We start from the raw sequence: 19,500 nt of genomic DNA on the forward strand, positions 1-19,500 counted from the left end.
TCAATCAAACTGCTGTTTAACTTGTTCACTGGTAGTTTGTGGTAGAGGGATGCTTACTGCCTTGCTTGTGATGGCACACAGAGCTGAGCGTTCTTTCCTGAGCATCATTTCGCAGGACTAGATAATCCACTCCCATTTTGTAGCAACTATTGTTGGAGTTACTACATCGGCACAGCACGATTTTTGCCCTTCACCAATTTGGAAGGAGTTAGATTAAGACAATCCAGGGAACTAGGTGTAGCCAGGATCTCTACAATCAATCATCATGCACTTTCTATAATTTTCAAAAGTACTTCTCAAGTGATGGAAGTATCATTGTCTCGCCAATGAGCCCAGTGAGATGACAGAGCTTGCCCATGCAGGGATTACCCAGCAGACTACTAGCAGAGCCAGAACAATACTGAGGTTACTTTGCTCCAACAAATGGGCCAGTGCTCTAAGAGAGCTGCTAGGCCTTCTCCTTTCTAAAGCATTTATAGTCAACCCTCAGTTTGAAGTCTTAGTTATGAAAAAGGCTGAAAATATTATTAAAGCAAATTTGCTTTTCGCCTTTCTGCAATAAAAAATTTGATTTGTCTTTTGTTTTCTTGCACTGTTTGTGGAATATCTTAATTTTTGTTTTCCTGGCTAGCATAAAAGGTTTACTAAAAGTTGCATTTCATTGCGTTGCCAGGTAAATGGGCATGTAAACACAGTTATTTATGGGGGTCTCTAGGTTTGCACAATGCTAGTTCTAAATTACAATGACATAGGCAATATGTTATTAATCCATACGCTAAAACCAGTCAAACTGCGATTACTTCTTTGTTTTCTTTCCTCCTTTCTTTGAAGATCCTTGTTTGCATGTAAACTCCACCTCTGATAGTTTAGTGTATGTATGTGTTTTCTTCCTACTGGTACTTTCTTTTTTCTTAATTTAGGGTTCACTCCTTGATGCTGCATTTGAATCAAAAGCTTTACAAAAAGCTCTGCTGTTAGGCAGGTATCTGCACTATTCATTCCTCTGTTTTTTTCTTTTGAATTTTGCTATTATATACTACTTTGTTGTATGCCAGTAGTGTCACAATAAGATAAGCACTGTTAACCTGCTGAAAGAGTCAGCATCAGGAGGTTAGAATGTGGTCAAGGGTTAATTTTCCAGACAGAAATCTCATTCGGTTTTCATGGTTTTGCTGTAGTCGGTCACACGTTTAGTTGTTATTTTACTGAGTCTGCTATAGACCATGTTTTAAAAGTTGCTGCTCAACAGTTGTTCGGATTGACGGCATGGGCAACCCTTTTGTTGTATATCAGGCCCATAAGTACATCACCTTTACTGAGGAAATGCCTGGAAGGAATGGTTAGGCTAAACAATTTCAGAAAAACAAGTGGGATTTTTTAAACTGAATGTTGTTTTGAAATATACTTGCCTCTTACATTTCAACTGTGACTATCCTTCTACTGAAGGATCTTCTTTGATGTATATATAATTTTACAAAGATGTCAGAAAGGTTTGTTTGTTTTTTTTTCAGTATAAAGCATTTTTGAGGGTAACTCTCTGTCTTGTTATTAAGTCAGTTTGTGTTATTTTTTTTTCCATATTGAATTTAGATTTTATCCTATTGGATTATGATTTTTTTTTCTTTATTTGAAAATGTGGTTAAATTCTTCTCACATTTTCCAGGAAAACCAGAGTTTATAAAATCTTCTCTTTGCTCTGTCTGCCTGGATTTATTTCTGGTTTTTATGTTACAGCAATTATTTCTAGCTCCATAGTGTGTCAAATCAAGCAAGAAATATATCATTGTCCTCTTTTAGATAAGTATGTGAAGTATACATACACATTATGAAAATGAAATAATATATAATTTTCAATATATAGTGAAGCTTTGTAGTGTAATTGAACATGTCTGTTTCTAAAAGAACACAAATATCTTGCTTGTAAAGCAGTAACATTAAAAAAGCTGAATTTTTAAAACTATTTTTTCTAGTAAAACAAATTCAGCACATTTTTCAGAATGTTTTCAACTTGGTAAAGCTCTTCAGTCTTTTCAAGTAAAAAACCAAGTGATTTTGAGGTTACTTTTTAGTTTTCTAAAAGGTTTATTTAAAAAAATATATATATTTAAGACTACTGTTTCCTGAAAATAGTAGTGAAAACCTTAAAACTTTATTAAAGAAGTAAAACAAAGCTGCAAGAATTTTGGACAAACATGCAAAGTTACAAAATAATTACTGTGGCTGCACCAGTTCACCTGCAAGAGAGGTCTGACTGGTGATGGCACAAGACTGCGTTTGTGCACACAGAGCTTTGAGTGGGTTGCCAGTAGATATGTGGGTTGCTTTTTTTTTTCTTTCCTGTAAGCATCTACCTCTTAATAGTTAATGAAGTTTCTCTGAGTACCACTCAGCATAGTGCATGAAGAGAGATGAGGATGAAGAGGACTTCAAAACAGCTTTACTCTTCCGTTCCCCCCAGCATGCCTGAAAGGACCAGTTGGGGGAGGAGGGAAGAAGAGGCATGTGGTGTGAGAAGTGACAGCAAGCAATACGGCTCATCTGCTGCCAGGACACCTTTAAGTCACAGCTTCTCCTGGAGTTACGGCCCAACTGGGAGCACAAAGATCTTGGCTGTTACAGAGTGCCAACCTCCCGCAGCTCCATAAACTGGGGTGCCAAACATGTGGCCATGGTGGGGAATGTGCTGAAAGGTGGCCAAGGTGCTGTGCCAGCAGCCTGTGAGGCTGTGGTGTAGGGAAGCGCAAGATGGGATCCAGTGGTCCAAATGCCACAGGTGTGTACCTAGTATCTGGTGGGTACAAGGTCCCTTGGAAACTTCAGTTGGGGCTGGCTTAATTGGCTTTGTCTGACTGACACACTGACAATTTTTAGTGCGCTGCTTAACGATAATTCATCACTGATTTTGGTTTAGAAGAGTATGTGGTAAAGCCTAGCGCTTCTGGAAATGGTCGATGAGTGGCTCAGACATCCACTTGGCAGGGTGGCGTGGACAACTGGAGACAGTAGCTTCATCAGCTCTGCTGGTCCAGGGGTTAAAGTGGTCACGTGCTCCCCAGGGACAGATCTGTAGCCACAGCCCTCCCACAAGGCCATCATCCCTGGCTCAGCAGCTGCTTTAGTCTGGATATGGGTATAAATAAGAAAACGATGGCCTCATTACCCAGGAAATTTCATTTATACCTGGAGCATTTGGCAGAGTTTTATTCCACAATTACATCACAAGAGTGGCTTACAGGAGTAGCAACTCAAGAGATGTGGCCAAGAACACAATAAAATGATTATAGATTTATACAACATTGAGAATATCATTACTTTCTTGTAATTCCAGGAATGCTGGATTGCACGTGTGGAAACACAAGCAGCAAGAACACAGAAAACAAGCTGCTGGTGGTGAAAATTTTCCCTGACAAGGCAGCATGGGAAGGACAGAAGTGGCAGGAACATGGTGCTTTCCTCTTCCTTGGCTGGACAGGGTAAGTGGCGAGTATGAACAGTGAGATCAGAAAGGAGAAAAGGGGAATGGTTGTGGCAGAATGTAATATGCTCCAGAATACGGTGTAGTGAAACAACTGTAACTTTGAAAAAACAAAGTTAGTATAGAAGAAGTAACCTGAATATTGTTACTACTACTGCATACGATTTATGTAAAAGCAGGTTTCTTTAGTTGCGTTTACACCCTTAGCTGTAAATAAAACCCTCAGGAAGGGCTGAGGGTAAAGCTGGATTTGCTAGCTTGGGGCTCTGCCTGTTAATTGCTGAACTACATCAGATCATAAAAATCTGAAACTTCATATCACACAGCAAGACGACGTCATCAATACCTAAATTTACCACCTGATTGCTGTGATACCTGGAATTCAGTGCTCAAAGAAAGGACAAATATAGCTGTTATATGAAACCACACAGTCTGCTTTGGTACATTTTGGCAGTTTAGAAAAAGCAGGTTTTGGACACTGCCCTCCAACAGTCCCTCTATACAGAGAAAAAAAGCTCACTTTCTTTCAGAAGTCCTCAGAAATCCTGAGCTTGATAGGTTTTGGCACCATTGCACCCCCCAAAAAAAAACAAACTCAAACCAAAACAAAAAAACCCTCAATCTAGATCCAGTGCCTGGATGCTGCCAAAATATGTCCACAAAACCTAGAAATTATGTCATCCTAGTACAAATAACCATTGCTTTCTATGATTCAGTGAAAAAGGAAAAAAAAAAACAAACCCAAACCAAAAAAACCCCACGACCAACAGCCCTGGGATGCCGCCAGATCCCAACGGAGCGGTGCAGCCCCTGCCGCTGTGGCTTGAGCCTGTCGCCGCGCTCACCTCTCCCTCACCTCTGGGCTCCCGCGAAGTTTTGCGGGACTGCTCTGCCACCAGAAAAGGCGCGCGTGTGTGTGTGGGTGAGGATGTCGTTTTGCTTTTAACACGAGAGGCCAAACTTTACTTTTTAAAATAAATTATGTGAGGGGAGGGGGTTGCCTCGTCACTCGGGGGGTGTCGTGGACACGGTGTGCCTGCGTGGCGGCACCGCCGCGCATCCGAGTTGCGATTTCCGACCTCCCCCCCCACACCCCCGGCAGCGGAGCCGAGGGGAGCACGGAGACTCGCCCCCCGCGCTGGCGGCGGGGCCGGGGCCGGGGCCGGGGCGGGCGGCGCGGCGATCCGGCGATCCGGCGGGGGGCGCGGGGAGCCAATGGGCGGCGGGGATCCGCCGGCGCGGCTCGGGGGCCCCTGGAGGAGGAGGAGAGGAAAAACCACGGGATTGAGCTCTGTCAGTGGCGCTCGCTGCTTCCAAGGGGGAAGTGCCGGGGAATAATTAATGTTTTTATTAAATTTGGAGGGAATTTTTTGCAGCCGATCGCCGCGCGTGGCCTTCAGGTGGGTCTTCCCCGCAACTTTGTCCGCCGCCCCGCAGGATTGCCTGGCGGTGGGCTGCAAAAGCGAGCCTGGGGGAGAAGGTGGCTCGGTGCGGGGGTGCGTGTGGGGGGGTGTGGGGGGGTGTTTAGGGGGGTGTGCGTGGCTGCGGCTGGCGGGCGCTGCCGCCGCCGCTGCCGTGAGGTGCGCGGCCAGCCCCGCCGTTCGCCATTACGAGTTGAGCACACGTTTGCCAGAGTCGGGGCTGCCACTTGCGCGGATCGCCCGGGGGATACGGCGGGGAGTGTAAATAAACCCCAGCCTCTCGCCTCGCTTTCTGCTGCTGCCTCGAAGTGCTTTTGCTCCGTGTTTTCCTGGCAGAAGCGTGTAACCCAGGTGAAGGCAGAGAAGGGAGGGTTGTTTTTATGAATGGGACTCTTTGAGGTTAATTAGCTATGCAAATTCAAGCAGTTCATTCATGGCTTTTTTTTTTTTTTTTTTTTTTTCCTAAATCTAAAAGCCATCTTGTGTTCCCCTCTAGGCTGGTTGGAGTCCAGATCCCGAGGAAATCTCCAGATCAAATGCCCAGTAAATAAAACACTGAGCTAAGACTTGTGGAAGAGCTGCAGAATGGATGGATTTTATGACCAGCAAGTGCCTTACATGGTCACCAATGTGAGTGATCGGTTCAAAGTTGGTGTTTGTAAACTTGACTACGACTTATTTCTGTGGGGGAGTTTCACAGACTGAGTATCTGCTTTGTTATTGCTGTAGGGACGACTCTTCATCTGGGAGATTTGCCTGCAGGATGAGCCTATTTTCTTAGATCTTTCAATAAAGCATCATGTTCTTTAAAAGACAGTTTTGAGATGGTTAAAAAATCATGCACATGATTAGCAGATGAGAGAGGCAAGAGCAGCAGCAGCTGCATTCAAAGTTTCTGGCTGCATTTGCCTGCAACACTCAGAAGAATGAACTTGAGGCAAACGTTAACATTTCTTTTTCTTTCAGGACTTTGCAAACATGTTATAAGTAACACGGAGAAACAAAGCAGTCTATTATAATTTTATATCTGGATTCTCCTGCGTAGCTTGTGCAGAGGGGATTTATATGCTATTGTGTAGGTTTGTGTACTTTAGATGCTAAAAATACATGGTATTGTGTTGCTGCTTGAACACATTATATATGTATCCGTATAAATAGATGTTTACATAGATACATACATAAAAATATGTTGCATTTAGACACAGGAATCTTTCAGAGAATGTTAGGTGCTCAGCAATACCTTTTGCTAGAAATTAGAGGCAGAAGCCGATCGTTTCCCTGTTTGAAAATGTAAAGAATTCATGCCAGCTTTGAGTATTCTTGATTAAATGAAAAAAAAAACAAAACAACAAACCACCAACCAACCAACCCTCAGATTTCTGAAGTAACTGATCTTTCCTGTTTATAGAATCCGCGTGGGAGAAACTGTAATGAGAGACCGACAAATGTCAGGAAAAGAAAATTCATTAACAGAGACCTGGCTCATGATTCAGAAGGTGAGGGCTTGTTCCCCCTGTTCCCCCCCTTATCCCCCCCCCACTTACTTACTAATGCAGAAAAGCTTTTTGAGAGCTATTTATTTATTTATTTTGGAGATAAATATACCTGGATCAATCTGAATAAACAAGACAAGAAAATTGCATTTACTACTGCAAAACAAACTGGCAAAGGCAATAAACTGATGAAGTTGGTGTTCTTTCCTTGACTTAGCCTGTTGCATTTGAGGTACTACTGCACATGTGGCACATGGATATCGTGCACTGAGGCCAAGCCTTTGCAGCATCCGACACAAGTCACGGCACCTGGCTTTTTCACCTCCAGGCCTCTCGAGGTTCAGGGCTTTTCCTCATTGCTCCGATCTTTTAACATCCTTTTCACTGGTGTGCATTCACTGGCGGCAGCAGGCATGATAATGCTTGTGTAGAGACTGTTGGTTTTCACTCTGGCTTTTCTGTAGGGTCAGGCTCCAGGTGTCTGGTAGCCTGTTTCTATTGCTGTGTAACACTGGTAGGGTTAAAAAGCCTGGGGAACTCAATTAAAGAATTCTAGAGTGGAGGAAGTTTTGTATGGCCAAAGATTTGTAACTTGTTCCCATAGGTTGCTGCTCACATGACTGTAGTTTGAGAATTGTAGTCTAGCAATAGCTGTTAACACTTCTTTAGGTTACTGTCAGTATAGATGCTGCGCCTACGCCCTTCTAAGTATGTAAGGCATATTGGAAGGCATATAGGGCCCTGCAGCTTACCCCTTTATAAATCTTATTGGGTGAGGACATATTGATACACTTTTCAAAATCTCTACATACTTGTTTGGAAATTTTATTCTAGCGTAAATTGAAAAGAAGGCAACTTTCTAATTTTCAATTAAATGATTTCCAGACATGAACATGAGGTAGCAGTCCACAGGGTAAATGAATAGCCTCTGTCATTTAAGTGTGTTTAAATAGCTATCTGTCAGCATTCATAAAAGAGGAAGTCTCTCTCAAAATACAGTAAATTAAAAATAAACCATTTGTCAGTTCAAATATCCCACTTAGTCTTAGTAAACAGAATTTTCATAATTGAGTTTCTGAGCTTTGCAAGTAAGCCGAATGCTGCCCAGTTTTACACCCATTATAAGCAATTGAGTTCAGTGAGTTGCAGAAAAAAGATAAGCTGCTGCAAAACTCAGTCCATGGAGAAAGTGATTTCACTTTAAAGAAGTACAGTGAGTATAGAATAGAGGAAATACTGGTGATTCTCTTGTCATACATAAAAACATAAGGGGAAGTACAAAGGGCTTCCCATTTCTGTTTACTATTGCAGCATCCCAGGTCTTTGTTTCAAAATTTTATATAATGTTTACGACTCGACTCACAAAAATAGTCGGTCATTGCTCAGGCAGAACTCTTGCTGAGGTCCGAGGGAGCTTTATAGCTTTATCTGGGGCAGATATTGCAAGCGGAGGCCTGAATTGTATAAGGGGAAATAGTTCACCTGTAAGAAAAATTACAATTTTAGACGTTTCTATGTATTGCTGAATGAGCCTTTTATACTATAGAACTTGGTTAAGATTCTGGCTGGTATTTTGGGAATTGATAAAATAGTACAGTAATTACTTCTTTTTTGTTAACAAGTGGAGAAAAACCATTAGCTGCAACCCAAAAATACCTACCTTGTCTGTATGTTTGACTGGCCAAAACAGAATTCATGTACATTGTTCATCAGGAAAAATACATTTTTGAGCATATTTTAATCTTACAAAGAGATTAAAGGTTTGAGTCTTATCCATGTCTTCATCTTTTTGCAGAACTCTTTCAAGATCTGAGCCAATTACAGGAGACATGGCTTGCAGAAGGTAAGGGAAAAAACTGCTTGTAAAAAGAGGAAAAACAACTCTGGAGGGAAAAAAAAAAAAAGTCCTGAACTTGCTGTCTTAATGTTCAGCCCAATTAATTGAGCTCTAAAAGAGCCACCTCATGTGTCATGCATACATTAGAGCCTCTGATGAGTTTGTCTTTGGGGACTCTGGGGCTGCTCTACCCAGTGTCATCACAAATTACCAGGAGAAATTGCTTCCAGCTCACAATCACATCTGCTTTTGGCAAGAACTAATGCACCAAGACTTCAACTTCTAAGCCTCTGTTCAGATTTTAATTGCAATTGATCAGGTTTATATTATTGTACCTCGAGAGACTACATACAGCCAGAACTGGGCTTGCCGTTTCCTTTAGAGCAGCACATATAATTATTTGGTGTTCTGGTGGAGTACTTTTCTGATGGCAGAAATTAGTTTCTCTGGGTTCATCGGGACGGGATGCTTCAAGATTTAAGTGCAAGTGTCTTCTTTCCACCTTGTTCACAACACAGAGCATTAGGTGTGTATGGAATACTTAAAAAGTACTTTTATTTTTTTTTCCAGAAACCTTTAAATATTTTGCATGTTATTTTTATCTTCGTATTTGTAGTTGTGAGATTTGTGTACTATGTGATTAGAAAACTGACATCAGTCTGTTTTACACCTGCTTGTGCTTTTAAGTATTTCAAATAATCTTGCAGAGCACATTCTACTCAAGAGAGAAGGTTTAAGAACAATAATGTAGAAATCTGAATTTAGAGTAGATGTTGAGAGATTCATTTAATAACAAAAAATGAGCTGCTATGTTAAGAGAACTTTAATAGAATGCAAGGTAGTTTTCTGTTTGTTGAAGTGTATTTGTTCTCTTCAGCAATATTTTCATTTTTCCTTTGATATTTACAGTGCTGCTTATTTCAAACATAAACATTCTTATGCATTGTCTGTTCTCAATATTTCTGGTTGAAATTTTTATGTAAACTTCTGCATCTGAAATAAACATGATTTTGGTGCAAGTTAACATAATCTCTCTAAATTTATCCTGATTTAAATGAATGTGAGTATTCACGTATGTTAGATTTTTATAATGTACTGGACTATGCATAGTTGTTTATAGAATAGATGTTATGCTTTTTTAGGAAAGGAGGGATGTTGGGGTGAGTTGCTTACTGCTGGTTTTCATAGAAAAAGGGAAATACTGCTGAGGACAACTTGCCTGCATACTGATTTTTGTTTTAACAGCTTTATATATAATTAGTCAAGTTCTTAACATATAAGCAAGTTGTGGGGTATTGTTAATTTTGCTGACCTTTTTATTCTTCTAGCATTATTCTTAGCATGTGATCATTCAGTATATAATGAAAAAGTCCTCTTTAAATCAGTGGATCAGAGCATATATTTTTATGAATTAATAAGGTCCTTTCCTAATAACTGAAAACAGAATGTCCTGTACTAAGATCATTTTGTAGTATAATGATCAGGTACAACTGTAACTGTCTCCCTGTGGTAGTTTTTCTGAGGATCTCTTTATTTTGTATTATCTCATTCACTCTAACAAGCCAGCAGTATGTTAAAATACTACTCAAAAGATACTATTTTTTGATTGAGAGGAGAACTTTTAGTTTGATTTTTCACTGGCGTGGAGGTTTTTGTTTCTGAAAATGATTAAATTTCTTTGATCATTAATCAGAAAAATACAGGCAGATTCATAATGCATGTACAGATAATAATGTAAGTTTGAAAAATAATAAGGAATGTAAAACTGATTTAATAATTTCTGCAGGTACATAAATTTCTGTAATGGTGATTTTTATTCTGGAGGCACTGCTTATTTTAAACTAGAATGAATATTTTGAAAGCCCTTTTTTCCTCTTTAGCTGAGTCTGTTTCACTTAATAAATGTAGATAGGTTTTGAGAGAGAAAGGTGTCTAGTCCTGCGCCAGCTAGGTTGAGGAAGCTTTGTAAAAGCAGATAGCATCATCTGGTAAGTATTTAAAAATGAAAAAAAAAAAGTTGCCTTTTCATGTAGCAGAGGATAATAAAGCTAAAGAATGTTACATTTTTCCACAGCATATTACAAATTAATATTACAGATTTTTCAGTGTTCTAGAAATATTTTAAGAAACCTATGTGTTTCAGGCCACGCCGTGGTCTTAGCTGTTCCACAAAACACAAACTTTTCACAGCTTTTCTGAAGACTAACCTAAAACTGAGATAAAAAGTCAAGATGAGAAAATCAAGTATTGAGCTATTAACTTGATCTCAAATTTTTGTTAGAAAAAACCCACCCAAAACAACTTTTGGTAGTCTTTCCAGTATACTAGTGTTTGAGAATATATTGTTGTTCTGCTCGAGTGTCTACATGGATGAGCTTAGCCAGGAAACAGATTTTGAAATCAGACTTGTTTACCCATTGCTAGATGTGTCCATTTATGTTCTTCTGGACCTTCACAGGCTAGAAGTCTGCCAATTTGGCAGCATCAGTAATGTTTACATATTTCTTTTCATAATGCTCTGGAGCCAGGGAAATGACCATGAAATTTTAAAACATCTTGACCCTTTTTAAGAAAAGCAGTGGCAGCTGACCAGGTTTCTCCCACGAGTTCAGATCCCCACTGGGGAGTAACCAGGTCAAAAATCTACTTAGTAGTTAGGAGAAGAAAGTGAGTTGGATTTTATAACACACAAAAAATGCTTGTGGATTTATTTGTTTTGCTTTTCCTGAAGCTATCCTTACTACATCAGATATTTTAGCCTGGAGATTTTTACAGTTAGTGTCACCTGTGACAAGTTGGTGGTAAAGAAGTAAACACGAAAGAAATGTATTTGTTTCCCGTTGAAAATAGTGGGAGGTTCACATGTGTTAAAGAATTAATCAAAAATGTAAACAATCCAGTAACCTCTTTAATATTTTATTACTTCATAATTAACAAGCTGAATACTACTTACAGAAAACTTACAAATGTATTCCACGAGTTGCATACTAGATTATAAGGACATGAGTTTTGCTCCTTTCTCTGTGTAGTATTAAATGTGTAAGAAAGAATCTAAATTATTTTAATGTGAAACTTACTCTGAATAAGGTTTCCTCATGTCAATTGTTATGCTGGACAGAAGATAGATTATAATTATTTCCTTATGTCAGAAATTGAAAGTGAGAAGCCTTTAAGAGTTGTTTCAGCTTTCAAACTTGAAAGGAAATAGTTAAAATTGCCTATTGCTAACCAAGGCAAATATTATTCAGACATTATCTTTTGTTTTATATTTAAATAACTTGATGGCAACATTTTGTTATGATAATATTATAAAATGACTTTATTGATTCTGTATATTTGGAATCAGATTGGTTTTGGCAGATAAAAAATGGTTCAAATATTAATCTAATGTTATCTCATCATGATAGCTGTAATTTCCCATTCTGGCATAAAATGAAGAAAGGGAACAAATTCTTAGTGTCCTTTCCATGGTAAAAGCATTTGGTTTTAGGGGTATAATAGATCAACAAAAGCCAGATTTTTATTTCAAACAACCTTTTTAGGTACTAGTTTCTCCTATAGCTTGTTAAAAATACATAAAAGGCATCCCAAGCAAAGACAAATAATGAATTTATGTGCTCGAGCTGTTTCTTAGAGCAATAAATAATACACTTCTCAGATGGTAATAAACTGGAAAATACAATGTTATTTTGGTGACTTGAAAAAATACAAAAAGATAAATGAGCAGTAAATGCTTTGAAATAATAGTTACAGGTAACGCGTTCATGCCTCTACTGCCGTTTAGCTACATTTAGTGGATGGCTACTACAACCTACCAGTATTTAAAAGCCACTTTTTGGTATCTGCATGTAAGTTATTTCTCTCAAATAATTATTATCCCAGTTTGGAATGAACTTTTGTAAGTAAGTTTCTGCCCTCTGCTATCATGAAGGATGTACCAGTGTTGCGGTGATGTGTAAGTTGGTGCTGACTTCTGGTTTATTTCTTAAATTAGTAGATATGACAATAAGTAGTTTCTAGTTCTCAAAGGATTATTTTTGATAAAGAAAGTACTAGATCTTCAAATACTGGTCTAGTTAGAGCGACTTTGTTTAAATCAGTGAAGATGCATAGCAGCTTGCTCTGACTAACTAGCTTGCCTCTGCCAGAAACTTGTAAAATTTACCCAGTGTAAAGCAAATGCTATGTAGCCATATTCAATAACTATCCATGTTTTTACAGGAGCAAAAATAGTCAAGAAATTATAATTTAATACCTCCATGGCTACAATATGTCTGATGGGGTCAGACGCTCTAAAACACAGTGAAAATATTTTTATTTTGGATTTTGTCATGCACAAAATAGCTGCCTTTTTTTTTTTTTAATTTTTTGTTCTAGTGATCTGGCAGATCTGGCTTTCACATACTTATAACTTGTTAAATATCTGTGCACTAGCAATGAGAAAAGTTAGATGAGACAAAAAGGGGGAGAAATGGAGGGGATGTTCTTTTAAAAAGAAATCCAAAAGAAATAAAACCACCAGAAATCTCCAAGTCTGAAAGTCTATGTAGTAGTAAACTTTTTAACTTTCTTTTCTGTTTAGTCGAAAAATATATGCCTTTTACTCAAAATAGTAATTTTCAAAGGCGTAGTGGGGTTTGCGAACCATGAGGGATGTAGCAAAATGTCAAATGCGAGTGTTCTTTTAGTTAACTTTTTTCTCATTTTTAGTATAGCAGCAAATGAAGAGCAGATTCTGCAAACCCATCTTCATATTCCTAGGAATTATTCACATAAGGAAGAATTTTGAGATCTGGAGCTAGTTTTGAACTGCATATAAGTTTATTAGTCAGAGCATCTCACTGTATGTAAAAAGGGTTTGGGGTTGTTTTGACAGCAAATCCGGTGCTTATGGGAAATAATATTTTTTCACCATCTTGAAATTTGTCACTGTTTTGCCTTCTGAATGTTCCTTTGTTAGAAACAGTTGTTCCCATAGGAAAAAAAAAAAAAAAAAAGCAAGCACCACCCAAAACATTCCCCCCCCTGCCGCCCTGCTCTTTCAGGAATACTTAAAATTTATACAATCTCTCTGATATTCAGAAGTGACAATGAGTCAAAGAAAACTCAATAGACTCCTTACTGTTGAGGCCTGAAGTCTTATTTTAGCTGAAGCCAAAATACTACTGTTCATATATAATTTCCTGCCAATTTCAGTTTCTTTTGCCACTTTGAATAAATCATTGATATTTTAAAACAAATTACTCTTAGCTCTAAAAGTGAAGCGTGAGGTCAGAGAACACAATACCGCAGGAAGTGTTCTGCTACCCAAAATAAAGTTTTAAGTGAAGCGAGGAGGTTTGCAGCTTCTTGTTTTTCTGGAAAGTTTTTTTTGTTTTGTTTTGCTTTGTTGTTTTTTTTTTTTTTTTAAACAGGAACACCTTTCCCTGGAGTGCAGCTGAGCTTTTGGAAGCAGTTTGTGATTTTGAGAAGGAAGAGTTAAATTTAAGCCTTTTATAGTTCGCTTAACTTTTCATTTATTAAATACGTTCCTCAGCAGGTCTGCACTGCATCTTGAGACAAAGCAGTGAAATCAATGTGTTTATGCCTAGAGTTCAAGTTTACTTTGCTGTAGCTTTCTGGAAGGGTGTGACATGAAAAGCTTGTGGTTGGGGCCACATGGTTCATGCTGGACTGTGTTTTTGTGAATGGAGGCAGAACTCCAGTTCTGACTGCTTGTCTTGAGGAATTGCTTCGGAGATCAGCTGTCTCATTCACTGGCAGAAAGAATGACTCATACATCTTCTGCCTTGTTTGGCTCCAGGTCATTGTTACAGTGGATAGAGCTGGTTTTAATTAAATATTAACTCCTTTTGTCCTGGATGCTTGTTAATGGGCACTTTTTATTTTTTGCTTACTTGTAATGAAAGCAAGCTAACGGGCCCTAGTTTTAAACTTTTTTTTTCCCCAGTTTGCTTTCCCTTTGTAAAACGTGCTGTCAGTTCAGCTTTTCAAAAGCTTTTTAAAGCTCTGAAAACTACAAACGAGTATTAAGTATTTTTGTGCTGTGAATGCTTGCTTTTGGCAAACTGATTTTAACTCAGTAGGTAGTGAAACCGTAAAATCTAAACTGATAACATCCTCAAGATAGTCATTAACATTTCTGTACACTTCCCAAATCCTCTTGAGACATTATAGCTATAATCAGAAGAAAAAATAAAACTTTTGGTAATAATCTAGACTGAGCTGGATGGCTTATGCTGCAGATGTTGTCTGCTTCAGGAGTCTGAGTCTTGATGGCTCTGAATGTGGAATGAACTAATGTGGCTGCTTCTGCTATTAGCAGTAAAAGCCATGTGCTTAATATCCTTCAAAACCTTTTATTAGTCTTTTGGAATATACTTGCCTTCTCAAACCCCCATAATTAAGTAGCTCAGGGAAATATTCTCATTCACTTAGATGATCATTTCAGGTATCTTTTTCAATTTTCGTCTGAATGGCAAAGTAAAAAAAAAAAAAAAAAAAAGAGTTTTGGTGATTTATGCATTGTGTCTTATGTTGAGTATGTTAACAGAAGACCAATGGAGATTTTATGGCCGCCTTGCTGAATTGCATTATTTGTGAATAAAAGAAAACAGGAAATGAATGGCGTATGTGCATAAATGCGCAGACGGCTGCAACACTGCTGGTTATTCGGACATTCAGGTTGAAGTGTCCTTACCTGTCTGTTTAATTTGCTACAAAGTCTGCCTGTAATTATCCAAACTCAAGGTACAAAAGCCCTTTGAGCAGTGACATGGTGTATCCCAACGATTTGCCTTCTCACAGCAAGAGGCTGGTGGAAGAAGTCTGTGGATTGGGCTGATTGCATTGGGTTGCTTGCATTTCGGCAATATGATCCTGTGTGAGTTTCAGTTCTGCTAGTTTAAAAATAATATCTGATTAAATGAAGGAATAATTTAAGTCCTCATCTCCAACAGTTAGCAGGTCCTTTTAATTTCTTTCTATATGCTTGTGGGCTCGTTTCTAAGGTACTGATGCTGCTAAAGTTAGATTCCAGCAGGAAATCTTATGTTCCTGGGTTTGATATTTTGGATATTGTTACTTGTTTTGTTTATATTTGGCAGGCTTGTAAACACTTCCTAACTTGCTGTATTCCATTTCCTACAGAGGCTTTTAAGTCTCTGTCAATATTGTATTTAAAATACATTTGACAGCGTACTCTCCACCTATTTCAAGAGTACTGATAAAGTGGTCTGCCTTGATGTCTGTTAAATATCCCTTCATAAATTTTGAGGATCCATGAATGAAGTTTATTTTTCTTGCTTACTCCAGACCAAATCAGGGGTAGTGTCAGTATATACTGTTTTTCCTTGACAGTTGAACCAGATGTATTTCATTTTTTCTTACTCTTCGCCCATAAATAAAAAAGGGCCTCATTTACTGATATATACATGGGTCTTTACAATGGAATTGTTCTGGAGTAAGTCAAGTTAAGCTGATGAAACAGGAATAAAGCATTGGTGAAGCAGTCTCGCGCACCGAGTATGCTCTAGGAAGTTACATAAGACTGCTGTCCCAGTTCTGCAGTCACTAAGTGTGGCCTCCCGGTTTCAACAGGAGGGATTTTGTTTTCTTTTACCCTTTTTCAGGTATCCTGGATTTCCAAAATAACATATATATAATGGTATATATAAAAAATGCATGTGTGTGTATAACACATGAGTCATACTAGCCTCCTTGCCGCATTCGAAAATGATAGCTGGCTTAAGAAAAATGTGTGGGATGTGTCTTCTGTAAACAAGAAATTACTTGATACAATTACTTTAACTCTGAAAGTGCTCACAAGCCCTTCAAAAACAATTGGAAATGTAAGAAATCCTTAGGAACTGATTTTTACGTAGGATACTTTGATTTCATAATTGGATTCTTCTGTGACAGTCAAATATTTGGCATTTTTGTAAGGAAAATGCCTAGCATTCGCATGTAGTGAACTGCATGAAATGTCAGAAGTTGCAGAGTGTTAGTGTTTGTGCTCATGTCGTCCCTGAGTTCATTTCTTGTAAAAGTCCTGTGATTTGTATGGAGGAAAGAAAAATTTAAAAATGCAGCAAAAATACTGGGAATATTTGGCTTGATAAAATATGTATTTCATACAGTTTCAAACTTGGAAGAGCTAACATGTCCTCAGAGGTACTGTTTTCTTCTAAAAGGATAGGTTATTAAAAAAAAAAAAAAGAAAAGGCAACAAAAAAACCCAAACAACAAAGCAATAATAGCTATGCTTCTTTTTTTTTCAGAGTAATGCTAACTACACTTTGTGTATTTATCTTACTCAAGCTTCTTTTCAAATCTGTATTTGCAGATTTCCCAAGGTTATTTGTTCTTAAGGGGTGTTTGCTGCAATTAAGACAGTAGATCTTAAAACATTTATTTTAAAACTGAGAGCAAATAATTTTTCGGTACAATGAGCCTGATTCTGAACTCTTTGCCCGGGAAAAAAAATCTCACTTCAGTCATTAGAAATATATCCTGAATAAGGAGCGGAGGTCTGTTCCATGAAGAGTACTGTAGTGCACATTCAAAATAATTGTGAGTAATTAAGTATCTATTTTTAAGTAAAAGAAATTATGTTAAAACTAGTAGCGAATGCACATATGTGAAGGGGAACATACACTTCCTAAACTCACAAAGTGTTCTGAATAGCAGTAAAGTAAACATTTTATCATTTAATATATTTAATTATGTCATAGTCACAGTTTCGATACATGATTATATAACCAGTATTTACCTCTCAAATCTTGTTGGGTAACCAGATCATGGCAGATGTTAACTTTTAATTAAGAACATATGAATTATTTGCTTGTGTTTAGACAAGAACTGTGTAAAGTGAAATATTTTCAAACAGATAATTTAATGTGGCTTTGCTGTGATGATTCTTGTTAGTATATGTTGAAGACAAGATGACAAAGTTCAGAGATGTTAAGCTGGATCTCTCTTGGGATGTACCCAGCACCTGTTGTGCTCTGAGGACACCACTTCTCAGCGTAATATTCTGCAGTTATTTGAATGTATTCACCTATAATACACCTTCAATGGTATTTCAACTTAAATGGTTTAAATGAGTTTACAACACAGTATGAGAGATGGCTAATGTCTTAGATATACAATGAAAAGGAACTGTGGTACGACAGACACAAAATTATGTATCAACAGACCATGAAACGATTGTATTTTATAGCTCAAGTTTGTGATGAAGGTTTCTTAAAAGCGGACATGATCTTACGCAAGGTGAATGGATGATATAATGATTCCTGCTTTAAGTAATTATTTTTTTTTTCAGTGTCTGAAATGTTGTCATTTAACCAGGAATCCTGTGATCGGGTCAAATAGGGTTTTTTGTTATTGTTTTAAATACTCAAAAAGGACTACCGTGTTGGCTAACTGCCATGAAAAATGGGAATCACTTTTAAGGAAGCCGAAAGTGTGGTAGTTTGGGGTTAAATATGCCTAAGTGTAAAACACTAGGATTTGGTTTTATGCAGGCTTTCCGTGCAGTTACTTTGAAAACGAGCACGGATGGGTTTTACCAGCGGCATGGTAGGTCCAGACCCTGGTGCAGGGAGCGATGCAGGGCCAGCGCCAGTGTCAGCCTTCCTGTCCTCTCATCCCCATCGCTCCGTGCCGTGGCTGTTCTGGGCTCGCACCGCACAGCTTCACCCCAGGGTTTATCTGATAGTAAAATGATGCACTTGCCTGATTTTCATACTCAACAATGATAAGGAAAAAAAAATCCTAGTTTTAATCTTGGCTGTGCTTCAAATTAACCACAAGAGTCTTTATGCTGTAATGGCTTCTTTTAATTCTTTCCTTGTTTTTGTTTTTTGTTTGTTTGTTTTTTGTTTTCCTTTTCTCAGCTCAGGTACCTGACAATGACGAGCAGTTTGTGCCAGACTATCAGGCTGAAAGTTGTAAGTATAGTATGAATCGTCACTTTCTTAAAAATATATATTTGTGTATTTATATTTGGGTCTTCGTATTTGTTATTTATTGTGTCATCTGCGGTCATGTGATAGTTCCTATTGCCGGTCAGTGACATCAAGGTGATGAACAGATAAAGCAAGTGGCATTTTGATACGTGGCTAAAATAAGTTATTTAGGCTGAAGGTATAACCTTTAGCAGGGGCCATCTCCTGTAATTCCTACCCGCCAGCCCCGTGGAAGCGAGAAGAAACATGGAGATGGAGGGAGTTTCGGTGTCTATAGTGTGGGGAGAAGAGCGTGTTGAGCCGATATGGATCAGATACTATGGGACAGAGAAGGCAGCTCTGCTGAGCAGAAATCAGGCTGCTCAGTATGTTTTATGTATAGGTAAATAAAATTCTCCACTCAAACAGTCCAATACAGCCACTCCTGAAGCATTTTTAAGTTGTTTTAGCATGTGGCATGTTGTTGCTCAGACAAAATATCTCTTTGAATTAATGGGAGGAAGCAGGAGTTTTGTTAAGCTCGATGCTTTGCGTTGTTTGCTACTTAACATATGCCCAAACTTTTTTTTTTCTCAGCCTGTACCCCTCAAATCTTGCTTTTACCTGCTAAAGTGCTAATGTTCTGTTAAACGCTGGCTCTCCTTTGCTGTACCTGCTGTTCTGTGGTCTTGGGTGGTTGCAAGGAGGGAGTAAAGAAATGGCAGGAGAAACATTCTCTGACAAAGTCACAGACTTCTTGGAGCATCTTTTTTCCTCATGACAAGGTTTCTCTCCATCATGAGAGGTCTCATTTAAACAGTGCCTGCTGATAGCAGCAGAGTGCATGGTAGCTTTTCTGTTTCGCTAAATAACTTAAATAATTTATCCTATCAGAGTGAATTACTGCAGTTCACTAAACCAGATAGCTATTAAATACAGCATTAATGTACCGAAATGTTAGGATTAAAATGAGAAAAATTAGAAGGAATTGCATTAAAATAGTCTTTCACCCAAAACCCAAATTCAGACCTGTTTTCTTATAAATCTTTTAGAGGATTTTTTCCAGTTATTTAGAAACTTTTTAAAGAACAGTTTATTAAGAGTATTCATAACAATGTTTTGTGGGGAAAAATTAAAAAAAAATAGAAGTTTGTTTATTTTTTTGTCCCCTGGACTCCAATAGTATACCTGCACAGAAACGATTTATTTTTATTTTCCTCTGGCAATTCCTATAAATATGCCAACCAACAATCCCGGTCACTTTTAAACTTTTAAAGTTGCCCTTTGTAACAGCATGTGTTTGGTGTTTTTTTTTTTTTTTGTTTGT

The 19,500-nt window shown here is 38.2% G+C and overlaps 1 protein-coding gene across 3 annotated transcripts in view; it reads left to right on the plus strand.

Annotated features, from left to right (window-relative positions):
* Positions 1–4,340: 4,340 nt before the first annotated feature.
* The window catches only part of ETV1 (ETS variant transcription factor 1), a 67,693-nt gene continuing 52,533 nt past the window's right edge, over positions 4,341–19,500 (plus strand). For 2 of the 3 annotated variants that reach the window (XM_082046649.1, XM_082046651.1), the window contains exons 1-5: positions 4,745–4,875; positions 5,393–5,526; positions 6,305–6,392; positions 8,185–8,232; positions 18,123–18,176. In XM_082046649.1, the coding sequence (XP_081902775.1) occupies positions 5,482–5,526; positions 6,305–6,392; positions 8,185–8,232; positions 18,123–18,176 (235 nt within the window). In that variant the 5' untranslated portion in view covers positions 4,745–4,875; positions 5,393–5,481. Of the gene's footprint in view, positions 4,398–4,744; positions 4,876–5,392; positions 5,527–6,304; positions 6,393–8,184; positions 8,233–18,122; positions 18,177–19,500 lie in introns of those variants that run through there. The other variant, XM_082046650.1, reaches the window with a different exon arrangement.

The sequence above is a fragment of the Streptopelia decaocto genome (assembly GCF_964273445.1).
Source record: "Streptopelia decaocto genome assembly, chromosome: 2".
NCBI classification, from domain to species: Eukaryota; Metazoa; Chordata; class Aves; order Columbiformes; family Columbidae; genus Streptopelia; species Streptopelia decaocto.